This window comes from Diadema setosum, chromosome 22 (assembly GCF_964275005.1).
Source record: "Diadema setosum chromosome 22, eeDiaSeto1, whole genome shotgun sequence".
Lineage (NCBI taxonomy): Eukaryota > Metazoa > Echinodermata > Echinoidea > Diadematoida > Diadematidae > Diadema > Diadema setosum.
Window position 1 is genome coordinate 27,012,155 of NC_092706.1, and position 14,380 is coordinate 27,026,534.

General features: G+C 39.9%; 1 protein-coding gene across 1 annotated transcript; it reads left to right on the forward strand.

Moving 5' to 3' along the window:
* The first annotated feature begins 1,763 nt into the window (after positions 1-1,763).
* LOC140245265 (acyl-coenzyme A thioesterase 2, mitochondrial-like) lies at positions 1,764-10,493 on the forward strand. Its single transcript, XM_072324848.1, has 6 exons — positions 1,764-1,998; positions 5,940-6,220; positions 7,368-7,544; positions 8,394-8,602; positions 9,771-9,885; positions 10,479-10,493. The coding sequence occupies exons 1-6, from the start codon at positions 1,764-1,766 to the stop codon at positions 10,491-10,493; spliced, it is 1,032 nt and encodes a 343-aa protein (XP_072180949.1).
* Positions 10,494-14,380: the final 3,887 nt, after the last annotated feature.

Consider the following 14,380-nt stretch of genomic DNA (forward strand, 5'->3'; position numbering starts at 1 on the left):
GTGTTGCACTAATGTTGCTGCTTCACTCAATCCACATTTCTCTTTGGGTTTGGGTTTCCTTGAAGGGCAGTGGACAGATAAACTTGACCTATAGTTTTCAGGATTGCTGTGCCATATCTAAATTAATACTGCAACAGACCGTTCTCATTATAGGGGCTTTAATGTATGAAATTATCTGATAAATCCTTGCAAGGAAAGTAGAAGTTATTCAACTTTCACATGATTTGTTTTCTGTGGATTTAGGGTGGGACTATGATGAGCATTGCAAGACTTAGGATGCTCTTGCATGCAGGCGCGCCGGAAGCAGTTTTGGATTGGGGGGGCAAACATTGGAGGGGGCTCAAGATTAGACCATGCATATGTTACACAATATACACATACACACACACACACACACGCACACGCACACACATCTATTATATATATATATATATATATATATATATATATATATATATATATGTATATGTAAAGTGGCGTACGGTGGGTCGAAACATGGGGGGAACCATAAAGTAATTTTGACTGTCTGTATGCTTGTGCGTGTGTGCGTGAGCAATAATGGGACTACAATACATTACGGAATGTGATACATTCAACAACGCAGTCATTGAGGAACATTGTAAGTTTTCCTTACATGGATTATGGAATGACGGTGTGAAACGATCGACAAATTATATACTGTCAGCAACATAAGGTGAATGGCATAACAATAAAATGCGAGCGAGCGAAGCGAGCGAGCTTGAAAATTTTGATATTCTGCAGTTCCAAAACTGGAGTTTTGTAGCTATATATTTCGTTTTGGAAATAAATGGGAGCGCATCGGACCCAACTGCTGGCAATTATTGGCAGCAACATTAGGAGAATGGCATAACGATTCAATGCGAGCGAGCGAAGCGAGCAAGCTTGAAAATTTTGACATTCTACAGTCCCAAAAAGGGGTTTGTAGCTACAGTATATCTTTCACTTTGGAAATTAATGGGGCGGCGCATCGGGCGCAACTGCTGGCAATTACTGGCAGCAACATTAGGAGAATAGCATAACGATTCAATGCGAGCGAGCAAAGCGAGCGAGCTTGAGAATTTTGACATTTTACAGTCCCAAAAAGGGGTTTGTAGCTATATCTTTCGCTTTGGAAATTAAGGGGGGGGGGGCATCGGGCGCAACTGCTGGCAATTACTGGCAGTAACGTTAGGAGAGTGGCATAATGATTCAATGCGAGCGAGCGAAGCGAGCGAGCTTGAAAATTTTGACATGTTACAGTCCAAAAACTCCCGTTTGTAGCTATATCTTTCGCTTTGGAAATTAAGGGGGGGGGGCATCGGGCGCAACTGCTGGCAATTACTGGCAGTAACGTTAGGAGAGTGGCATAACGATTCAATGCTGGCGAGCGAAGTGAGCGAGCTTGAAAGTTTTGACATTCTAGAGTCCAACAACTGCCGTTGTAGCTATGTTTTTCGCTTTAGAAATTAAGGGGGAGGCGCACCGGGCTCAACTGCTGGATGCGAGCGAGCGAAGCGAGCGAGCTTGAAAATTTTGACATTTTACAGTCCAAAAGCTGCCGTTTTAGCCATAATTTTTCCCTTTTATTCATATATATACATATTTATTTTATTTTCTTTGTTTATTCATTTATTTTTATTATTATTATTATTTTTTTTTTTTGGGGGGGGGGGGGGGGGGGCTTTTTGGGGGGGCAAAAATGCGTTTTGCCCCCCCACTTTTTGGATTACCAGGTACCATCTCTTCAGGCCGGTGTTTCAGCCATGACAAGGCGTAGAACTACTTCATCCAGCATCACCAGAGAATGTACAGATGCTGGTCCCATTCTCAGCATCACGCCGGAGTCGGGCCTCGCAGATGAGTTGATGGACATCAGGTGCTTGGGCTTGCAGCCGGGACAGCTGGTCACGCTTACCGCAAAGGTCCACACAGAAAATGGGAAATACGAGTATCAGACGAGTGGCCAATACAGGGCTGCAGGTGACGGCACTGTGAAAGGTATTTATTGTTCGGTAATGTACGTCATCACAAAACATGATATAGGTAAAATCTATCCACAATAATCTTGATAGAACCTACATTCAAGCTTTTCAAGGAGCAAGGGCCGGCGGAAGCTGGCGGAACGGGGGGGGGGGGGGGAGGGCCCCCACCCCCCACATAGGAATATATATATAGGATGTCACCACTCCACCCCCCCCCCCACACACACACACATACACATACTTTTTTACCCCGGAAGTGGCACGAGAAAAAAAAATAGCATGAAACCTTGTGTGTAAGGCGTTTGTTTTTGCGTTGAAAACGCAAATGCTAGCAAATTATTTCAAAACTGATTTTATTGTCTTGTTTCATACAAAATTATAGAGGGTAAAAAAAAAGAAATTTCTGTTGAGAAATATCAAACTATATAAAACTAATGATTTGTTTTTTCCTTACAAATCATTTGTTAAATCATGACTAGACAGGGAATGTTATCATCTAGTATTGTGCATTCGCAAAATGGTCTGCCACAAGATAGTATACAAATATCGACTGCTTCAGAGAGGGGTAGTAAACCTATTTTTACCGAGGTGATTTCTAAACAGTGCTATGCCCCGAGACGAAGTCGAGGGGCATGGTACTGTTGAGAAATCACCGAGGGCAAATTATAGTTTTCCATGACCCGAAATGAAGCAGTCGATATTTGTTTTGTTGTTTTGTTTTTTCTTTTTAGCCCCTTACTTTTTTTCAGGATATTATATTGAAGGACATCCTCACTTTACCAAATATCCACAATTTGATTTGTGCGGGTAATCTTGTAATATGGAAGTCCGGACACGACATTAATTTGAACTTAAAGTTGATAAACGACTTAGATTTATGGTGTCCTTCTTGTGGACCTGGTTATGTCCTTGAGAAAAAAAAATCCTGTCCTTCTCTGCAATAATCTGAAATACGTCAAAACCGACTTAGATTTGCAAGGACAGTAACAGTTTCCTCAGAAGCGACAAAGATATTACTGGGTAATATTTGACAAAATACTTTCTTGGCGACCTCCACTCAGTCAGAATGGAGAAACGCTGTAAAAGTAAATTCGATGTCGTAAAGAATCTTGCACACTCATAATAGAGCGGAGATGCGAAAAAAACAAACAAACAACTTTTCATATTGTATTTACAAGTCCTTGATTTTGTCATTATAGACTATGCATATGCTTCGGCAGTAACCAATGTTAACAACATTTTGAATTCCATTTAACATCAAACTGTTTTTGTATGCGGGCGCATCCATTTTAGACACTACTACATTATACGTAAGTGAAGCTTGGAGATGTCATTTTGGAAGTTTGGAAATTATTCAAGGTCGGCATTTGGACAAAAATTAAACTTATTGAACTATAAAAAAAAAATGGTCTTCATTATTGAATAACATAGTGGCATTTAAAGGTCCCTTAATAGTGTCGATCGAATTTATGGTTCAAATTCAGGTCAGTTCAAATTTATTTCTTTTTTTTTTCACGATAAAATAACATATTAACATAAATCTCATTTTCTCTAGTGACAAAAATGATGCATGTAAATTTATACAAAGAAAACAATAATTGAAAACTTACAATAAGAATACATTACAATAGTTGCTGAAGTAACGAAAATGAAATAATTGTCAATATGCATTGTGTGAAAAAACGGACGGACCCACTTAAAAGACAGAGCTTGTAGAGTGTTGGTCCCTCTTGGATAAAAAGATCTGGTGCAAAGATTGATTTAAAACAGCAACATCAAGCAAACTAATTAACACGAGACAAGACTGGGACAGCAATAGGACTATCTATACTTGTAGGAATAAAAAAAAAAACTGACTTGACGACACGGCACGACAGGAAACAAAACTATAATAGCGTGACAAAGAGGTAACCAATGATAGACAGGGAAAATGGAACATTGACAACGATCCTCGGAGGTTTGAGGAAGAAAAAAAATACACAATAAACCCTTCAACTGTAAATCATTGTGTTTTTTTTTAAAGCCTACTCATGGCCTTGACTTAGGCAATAGTAGCAATAATAATAATAATAAAAGGCAATAGTAGCAATAATAATAATAATAATAATAATAAAGATAAAAGTAAAAATGATAACCCATCATATCGATGTAAAATTGCATGGACGGCAATAAAAAAAATATGAGATAGGGTTTTGTTTTTGTTTGTTTTTGTTTGTTTTGTTTTTTTGTCCGAACTGCAAGGGACTATAATCAACCATTTTTATGTAATTGGCCATCACCTTATACTTTATCTTGAGGGCATTGGCACTGTCAGATACGGGACTGTAAAACGAAAAAAAAAAAGAAGTTCAGATTCAGTTGCATTTCATTTCGTGTTTGAAGGTGTAGTCTGTAAATTGTATACTAACAAGTATGAAAAATGTATGACAGCACCTGCACTTTACACGTATAGGCCTCAGGCCCAAAAATGATTTGTTTTTCTTTCAATTTATATCAATATGTTTTGAAGTTATTGTCGAATATTGTGATTTGCAGTTTAAAATGATCTATGATATGGTATATAGTTTATAAGCGAGTATAGCATCAAGCATTGGAATGCATCAGGGTCTGCATATGGGTGACGGTTGCTAAATTAAGAAGCCTGCTCAGTGCCCTTTCATGTGATAATTATGACCATCGATTTGGCAAAATCACACCAGAAGACGCGTCATTCAGATTGACAGTTATTTCGCACAGAGTTTTAGAAAATACTGATAAAAAGAAATAGAAACATGGACAGAATATAATGAAAAGAAGAAGAAGATGAACTGGATCCATCTATAAAGGCACACCACATGTACACACAGATGATCCGCAATTAACAAAAGGAAGAAGTTCACTTCGCGAATGCACATTAAAGGGGGTGGCTAGTAACTGATCAGTGGGCATGGTGGGAATCAGTGGGAATGCTGGGGGATGATTGTTCCAATTCTTGTGGGATTCATTTAAGAGTACATTATATATCTATTGTTGTGTGAAAATTATTTGCTTCAGAATGGTCTCATATTCAAGTAATGTGCAGTTTAATGGTTCCAGGCTAGCATGCCTGTACAGTGACGGGGCACTAAACTGCACATTACTTGAATATGAGACCGTCCTGAAGCAAATAATTTTAAATAACTGATCATTTACTAGCCATCCCCTTTAAGAATGTGTACACTTTGAAAATATTATCATTTGGACTGTCACGAACATGTACGTAATTATCAGTTAAGAGATAGCAAATTAGAATTATAACATAATCTTTATACATGTTTTGAGATTAAACTGAAAGCTCTTTGGAAAAGGCAAGGCGGAGGTTTAAAAGCCTAAGGACGAGTCCCAATTATACTCTGGCAGGTGTTTATTAGAAATGCGTGTTGTAGCAAAATCAGTCCGTCCTCAACGGGTTAAGACTAAGATTGTGACGTCAGTTAACCCAATAACTTAAGTCTTAACGCGTGAGTACACAGTTAATGTAAGCAGGCCTACACTGTAAAATATGAAATAAGAAAGAAAGATGAAGGCTTGTATATGATCTTCGGACTTTGTACCTGCAAGTTACAGAGAATTAATTGACGTTAACCCTTTAAGTGCCACGGACTTTTGACAGTGTGTCCAACACTGTAAATGGGGTTTTCTGTGCCAAGCAGCACTCAAAGCATGCAAAGGGTCAGTAGGATCGGGATCGCTCTCCAAGCTGATCTGCATGGCAAAAATGAGAAGAAAAAAAATCCAAGTTTTGTTGACAAATACGGATGGACTCACACCGTGAACATCTAATCACATATTCAAAAATATGAATAAAAAGGACATTTTGGATCCTATAATAGGAGGGGAAAAATTGGTCAATCATCTGCGATACAGCTAGGATGTCTAGTTAACATGCGAGGGAAGTCACATCACGTTGTTGTTAGTTGATTGTTGCTTGCTGTCCAGTTCAAACAGACCCGTCACTTGGGGGCAGCTACCAGGGCGTGGAACCCATGGGTCTCCTCTGGAGCCAACAACCAGTCCCAGAGGTGGCGCACGAGCGTCCTCGTCTGGTCAAGTTTGATGTGACCAGACCGTTTACATACACCTTTGAGCTCCACGATGGACAAGGAGGCGTCCTAGCGTCCAAGGTGGTGGAGAGGACGTATGTAGCAGACTATGTGGAAAGAATTCCTGTGTCGACTGGCGAGGCAGAAGGCGTACTATTCCTACCGGAGAAGAGAGGTGTGTCTGTATGGATTATATTAACGTATCATATTATTTTCAAGTGAAATATGACTAGAAAATGTTGCTGTAGAAAGCCAGATATCGGCGGGGCCCTATAAACCCACAAGCCGGCTTCCCCAATGTAACTAAAACTGACTATCGGGCAAAAAAACAGAAAAAGAAAAAAAGACAGAAATATTGTATTCAAAACATAGATTCCTTACCCAAGCGCCTACAGGCAAGTGTTGCTGTGAACCTCTCCGCCAGAGCGGAAGTCTTGAGTACTAGTAAGCCGTTGCGACCATCATCGTCTAGGGTCCGTCTTGCGTCTTCCGTTGTTCGTGAAAAGTTTATATTTTCGGCTTCTTCTTGGACACGCCATATCCCTATCAGTAACTCCCCTTGGGTAATACGATCTAAATATCTTCAAGTTAACACCATGTTCACCCTCATAACTTCTAGGTCCCATTTCCCCGAAATACTGAAATCTCTACAAATTCATGCAGGTCGAAGCGATAAAAGAGCTAGGATATATTTATGTGTAAATTACAAACTTGCGGACTGTCGTTTCAAGTTTGTTCACGGCGGATCCGAGGGTGCCCCCGGGGCACATTCGGGCCAAATTTTCACATGTTTATTGTTAAAATTGCACCGTGAAATTTCCACCACACCTGTATTTAGGGCATCTGGATGATCTAATTATGTCTATACGATGGGCCCCGTGAGACAATAATTGTTTCATGCACATTCTGAGGCCTTAATGAGCCTCAGGCACTGTGCTGATATTTTGATAACTCATTTTGAATTGAATTGAATTGAATTGAATTGAATTGAATTGAATTGAAATGGTGTTTTATTGATCATTATCTATCGCAGCCCGTAGGCTGAATTACAGACATTGTTAACAAAGGACCATGAATACATCAAAAATGCACACAAGATACAACCTACAAAAAAAAAAAAAAAATACATACATCTATATTAGCAACAAAAAAAAAATCAGGCTTATCCATTTTAACTATTTCACAATGAGATCAACTAAAAATGCAAACAGACAACAAACGCGAATATTACAATTAAGATGTCTTACATTTTGTATATCACTATTCTCAATTTCCACTCAATGGGGTTGTTTTATAGTCAATTTTGCCACTCTCGTGTTTAGAGGGATCAGATCCCCTGCCTTTCATCGTGGACATGAGGGGACTCCTAACGCGACTGGTCGTCGACCGCGCAGCGCTCCTTGCTTCGCATGGCTTCGCGGTTTTTGCCTTCGACTACTTTCGGCCGCGCCGCCTCAAGACCAACGGGGAGAATGTGTACGTGGACAGCCAAGCATTCTTGGTGAGCTTTTATCTTTTTGTTGGAGATCCCACTTATCTGCAGCATTGTAGCTCACCTAAATATTTTGCATTATCAATCACCTGCTTTCTATAAACGTGTGATCTTCTTAATCCTTTGAAATCATCGTCTGATTCTTAGCGAATTTGACTGGAATTATTTTGGGGGAAGTTTTGAGACAAGACGGGAATTATTATGGGGGAAGTTGTGAGACAAGGCTGTTTACGAAGCCGTCCGAGTTGGGACCCATCAGGAGCAGAGTCATTGATCCAAGGTGTCCAAAGTCTTTTCATCTATCTGTTGTCCTCTGAGTGGCTCTGCTTCAACAGAATGGTCGAGTGATTAGTTTTCATATTTCGTATATCAGTCAATTCAAGTCATTTATTGTCATGCACTCAGGCACAAAAATCGTCGTAACAGTCTCCAAATCATATCATTATAATCCTCGATTAAAACTGACTGTCAGCTTGTATCCAGTTAACCAATGTTACTTTCAAAAAATGTCAATTATTCTTTGTAAACTATCTTGAATAAAACTTCTTTTACAGAGGGAGAATGCATAAAGTTTAAATGCCATAAACTTGTACAGGACTGTAGACGTAGTGTGCCTAAAATATATTATTGCGCTTTTCTTGTTATGTTCACAGAGTGCTAAGGTTTGAAAGTTATAAGCCTCCGCGTTTCACGCATAAGCTTAATTGATAATGAACTCATAAGCGTTTTTATTTTGATGGGATTTTTTAAGACTCAATATATAATTTCAGACGATATAGAAATACAATATGAGTTTGAAACATATCTTCTCTCTCTCTCTCTCTCTGTTTCTCTGTCTTTTTTTACCTTCTTGAGTAGGATGTAATAAATTTTGCCCGAGAACATCCCAGATTGGACGCAGACCGTATCGGCGTAACGAGCTCCTGCTTCGGGGGATCGATGATGCTCCACGCGGTCACACGCCTCCAGCTGCCGGTCCGGTGCATGGTGGCCGCGGGGATCTCCGCGCTGCTGTTTGCGCAGGTCGGCTGGAAGAACCTCGATGGAGGCCTCATTGAGCCCGCTGGGTGAGTAAATACCATTTTTTCTTCACTCTTATCTTTCTGTTATCATTTTTTAAAAATATGTGCAAATGTAAAACCGACCAAAAATTTCCCAGATATTTTTTCCTTACCTGAAGTCAGTGTCTGAAAGGCAATGTACTAAGCTTTAAAATGATCATCAAAAGCAGATTTAAACGAATTTTCTGCCCAAATTATGGTATTTGCTGCACACCGCCGCGGCGGTGCCCCCCACTTCACCAGCTACCGTGGGATATTTGCACAAAATCCACAAAGACAGGAGGTAAACAATTTCAGGTCCTAAGACAAGGAAAAAAAAAACTCTACAAAAGATAAGAAAAGGATTATTCTCACTCATCAGTTCTAAACAAAAGGAATACTATAATGTGAATATATATTTAATTATATACTAGTATAATATATATATATATACATATATATATATATATATGTATATTTCATTATTCAAGTATACATTTATATATTTATGGATTGTATATGGAAAATTTGTTACACATTTGGAATTGTATGGATTGGTCAATATGAGTACCATACAGTCAAAGATTTGATAAAATACCCCGGTAATAACAACGCCAATGATACGACATTGCCGTTGGTAATGCCAAGTCTATAATGGTTACCATGGAATGTTCAAGATGAAGGTACACGTCCTACATGATGCAGGTAATCTCAAAGCACTCATCCATCGTAAGAAATAGTGACTTCTCAGGGGTGCTGTTCGTTATTCCGAAGGTTCGCTATTCCGAAGGTTCATTATTCCGAAGGGTCGTTAATCCGAAACACGCAAATTCCCTATACCTACAGGTTCGTTAATCCGAAAATGAAAAAGGGTTCGTTAATCCGAAAATTTGTGGCGTTATTCCGAAGGTTCGTTATTCCGAAGATTTGTTAATCCGAAAATGAAATTCGGAACAATGAACCTTCGGAATAACGAATCTTAGGAATAAAGAGCCTTCGGAATAACGAACCTTCGGAATAACGAGCTGTAACCCTTCTGAGAACCCTTTCGCTAGGTTGATTGTCACTTTGTATGCTTCGTACACGATCCACCAGGCTTCTGCATGGAGGCACAGATAATAAGGCAGGACTTCCCTTTACCTCCTTGCTCTCGACCTCTCTCGTTATCTGTCTATGTATTTGTCATTGCTCCTAGACCCATGTCGGCGTTGGTCAAAAGATGGAAGGACGAGATGGACGACTGGTGGCTCACTTTCAATTTTCAGGGCGTCTTTGACAGCATGAAAGGTTTCAATGATGCCTTACCACCAGTGAGTATGAAGGGAGGCGAGACGAAACCTCTCTGGAGTATGTGTGTTAGTGTTTGTCATGTTTGTTAAGTGTTACATTGCCATCTTCTTTCTTCCCGGGCTCTTCTCCTTATGAACAAAGGTTTGGGCAAATAGAGAGAGAAAGAGAGGGATATATATATATATATATATATATATATATAATGTATATAATAGGGAGAGAGAGAGAGAGAGATAGAGAGAGGGAGAGATAGAGAGGGAGAGATGGGGAAGTGGGAAAAGATTGTATGAGTCATTGTCGTATATGATAATTATTTGTTGTTGTTCTTATTCAGCTCACCCGAGGCGAAGGCTCAATTAATGAGCTATTGCAATATTCATATTCCGTCGTTCGTCTTTCGTCGTGCGTAAAGCTTTTTTTGAAAAAAAAAAACAACATTTTCAGCTTCTTCTACCTTCTCGAGTAGGATACTACTAAAACATTGATAAATTCAGTGCTTATTTACGTCGATGCAGGGCAATTTGTCAATCAGTTGCAATGAAAACAACTCGACGGAAGAATTTCGTGAATTTGAATAATTCTTCTACCTTCTTCTTCAATTACTCCACGACAGATCCACCAGGCTTAGCAGGTAGAATGTCGTGGGTGATACTCGAAACTTTACCATGGAGCTACAACACTGTCTTGCAACTCCATGAAAGTACAGTGGCCGATGTGCGATAACTTATTCATATTACTGCTCAAACTAGTAAGCTCTCTCACATCTAGATCTAGAGAAGATTTTTGTCAAAATGCGGGGGCCAGACGATGAATGATCATGTTAATACTAGTAGCTCATCAGAGCCTTACTTGGAGGCCCTTAGCGGCAGCAACTCGCAGGTACTTCGCAGCTGTAACGCAGGTAGGCCTACTTTGCAATCCCCGTATGTCGCTCGTAGCTGAAAATGGGTCGGTTTCAAAGCTCTCACGCAGGTCACACGGAATACACGAAAGTAGCAGGTAAATAGCACGCCTCTAGCAGTAAGACGCATGTATGGAACTCGAAAACATCCTTGTCCACCCGCAGAAAAATCTCCTGCGTGATGGAAAATCCCTACTCGCAACAAGCCCGCTTAGCTTACCCGGAAAGGTGTGACACGGCCTTAACGAATAACATGCAATTTATAGATAACGAACCCCGAGGACAGTTTCCCAAAGAAAAATCACGTCAGAGATCACCAAGTATTTTGATGAATATACATCTTTTTTCACTCCTTTATAGGTGGGGAATCTGATTTGTCCCATCCTGGCGTTCCGTCACGAAGATGACAGGTTCATGCCCACTGCACGTATGACCACTGAAGTAAGTATTCTACGGTCCTTTCAGTACCGCAAGATTGAGGGCGCACCTCTCTTGTATGGTACAGTGCTTTTTTTCGGCTCATCCTCCTTTTCATCTTTATCTTCTTCTTTTCTCTGTCCATCTCCTTCATTGCTTTGTCCTCTTCATTTTATTTTATTATTTTCCCGCTTCTTCATCATTCTTTGGATCCTCATCCTCCGCATCTCTTTCATCACTTTCGATCACCTTCTCCGTCATTCTATTTTACTTAAAAGCAAGAGATTATTAAGTGTGGAGGGTGGAGGGTGGAGGTTGAGGCGTGAGTTTCTCTTCAATTTGTCTCCCTCTACAAATGGAATTTGTAAGATCGCAGTTTGTAAATAAACAGTTGCGATCTTACAAATTTCATTTTTTGACTGAGAGAAATTGAAGAAAAAAACACATCTCAAATTCTTCTTCTTGTCTTCTCTCGTCATCATAATCTTCTTTTCTTCGTCATCATTCTTCTTTTTCTTTGTCGTCATTCTTCTTTTCTTCTTTCTTCTTCTTTCTTCTTCAACGTCATTACCATCTCGTTCTTCGTAAAAATTAACTTTCTCCAGTTGAAAAAAAAAAATCAAAACATTAATTTTACGTCAGGGCACGATTCCCTCCCCTTCCACCGTGAAATACCAGTCGTACCAACCAAAGACGAAACAGGATCATTGGTTTGATTGGTCGGAAGTACTGTGGACTTCGAAACTGGTCCAGTCACGTCACAACTGGGCCCTGCAAAGACCAATCAGTGGTCATGTTTAATATACACCGTACACACACATGAATTTGTATGCGGGTGTGTGGGATGGTGGCGCTGCTTCTTAGAACGGCACTGGACCGCTAGCTACACTTTGTAGTCTAGCCTGGATGCCTTACTATATCCATGACACGTACACTACCATCAAGGAACATTAGAGTTTTGCTCCTCCCGTCTCTCTCTCTCGTATTAAATGTACCACTCATGTACGTACAAAAGCTTTGAACCTTTCCGTCCCCCCCCCCCCCCCCCCCGGCCCCCGATCTTTGCCACTTTAATTTTCGCGACACTCTGTTATAGCTAGAGAAATGCCGTGATCACATATTATACCGTAATACGGAGAGAGGGAGCAAGAAAAGGTCAGGGCTGCTGTGTTCCTGAAGGGTAAGTTCATCTAACGTTAAACGTGACTTGACTAATATTCATTCACCTTTCCTATTGTCTGTGTTATGCACCTGCCGCTCGCCCCGGGACGCTCCTTATACACAGTTGTACTGTGGGAGCCGACACTGCGTGTTGGGGCTGGTCGCAGTTAACTGCCCGTCAGCTCGAGTGTTTCAAGTCTGACGTTAGCCGTAAATGGCATGGCAATGCATACGATGCTGTATAATAAACAATGTTTCGCACAACCGTGGCTTTGAGAGTACACGATCGCAAGGGAAGCACATTACTGGATAGCCGTATATTGTCCCACTCAACGTTGATGTCAATAATTAAAAGCATGGTCAGTAATGTTACGGGTACGTTACATTTGTCCGGAGTAATTCCGCAGGTCATTTCACCCTTTTGTAATTGACAAAATGTCACATGACTTGTGGAGTATTTAAATGTATCCATCTTTTACCCATTAGCAAAGCTTGGAGGAAAAAATTTCAAAGGAACCTTTGTCTACTGTAATTTGCATTTAAGTGAATTTCAGTGTCCCCAGTCCCTTATGTACATTTTAAATGATGGTTTTAGATCTCGCAAAAGCAATAAATACAAAAAATAAAATCTACTGAATTTGAAAGACCTTATAATGATTGATGAACATCCATGGCATTAGTTGATAGATTAAAGAGTAAGATAAAGAGGCACATTTCTTTTATCCATGTCATGTCCACCTAACTGCGGAATTGCCCTTTTTTTTTGTGTGTGTGTGTGTTGTACAACGTGTAAGTATCTAGTCACACTTAGACTACAGTCTACAGAGCGCTCTGTAACGTGTTACACCAGTGACCAGGACATCCCAACACAATTAGGATTCTCCTCTAGTTTCAGTTCCCCCTTCTTTATAGGGCCTATATAGCGCAATTCATAAAAGTACTCGGTTGCGGAGATCAATTTTATTAGTGCATGTCAAGTGGTTGTGGAAATCAGAGTTTCGAGAAAAACGCCTTCAAAGTTTTCCTTGCGACGCGACGCTATCATGATCAAGGGGAGGAGAGACAGTTTTCACCGCTTGACAATAGAAGGCATGCTCTGAGTCCTAGTGACCTCCGCAGTGTTCATTCAAGCTTAGTGCCAGCGGCCTGCGCACGACCAATCAGTAATTAGGATGCCACGCACTGACCAATAAGATCATTCCCTCGTTGCTAGGGGCAGAGTGTAGCTGCGGCGCTAAATCCAAATCTTCAAACATGTTTCTGCTACGTTGAAAGTCAGAAAATTATGGCCAAGAAAAACGCTGAATTCTTGCCTTTCCTTTGATCATTGAGCTTCGAAATTTCGGCGGATGATAGACAAAACATTAGACTAAAAAATTATGCCAAAAACAGAAATCCCATTTTTATTCATGACCAATTTTGATGATGTGACTTCAAACTCGATTTTCTCAGCTCAGCCATCAGCGACTTTATGATCCTTTTGTTGTAGAGAGGGTCACATTTGATGTCATTGGTACTTTTTGTACAGTAGCCTTTATTATCAGGTTATAGCCATTCCTTGAATGATGTACCGGTACTTGTGTATAAAATATGTTGTTTATAAACTATGTATTTTCAAATTAATGCTTGCATTTTCCCCCCATTGTTGGTCAGGATTATTGAGAAGTTCCATTAAAACTTAGATTTAAGTTCCATTGAAAGTTAAGTTCCATTAACTTAAATATAAGTTCCATTAAAAGTTAAATTAAGCTGGAACATTAAAAGTTAAATTGAATTATTGAGAAGTTCCATTAAAAAAACTACAATACATATATCTGGCTTCATGGAATATATAATTTATAACTCCCCCAAACAGATTTTTCTAGCTACTCGGACATACCCCCAATTCTTTTAGAGAAGAGATTCTTGCTTTGTAAAATTTGATGTGTGTAAATTATTGACACTTTGAGGATGGCCAATTTAAAGGTATTAGCCCACATTTGTAAACCTGCAGCAATTGGTCTCATAGTTAGCATGGAGTTTGGGTATGATTGCAG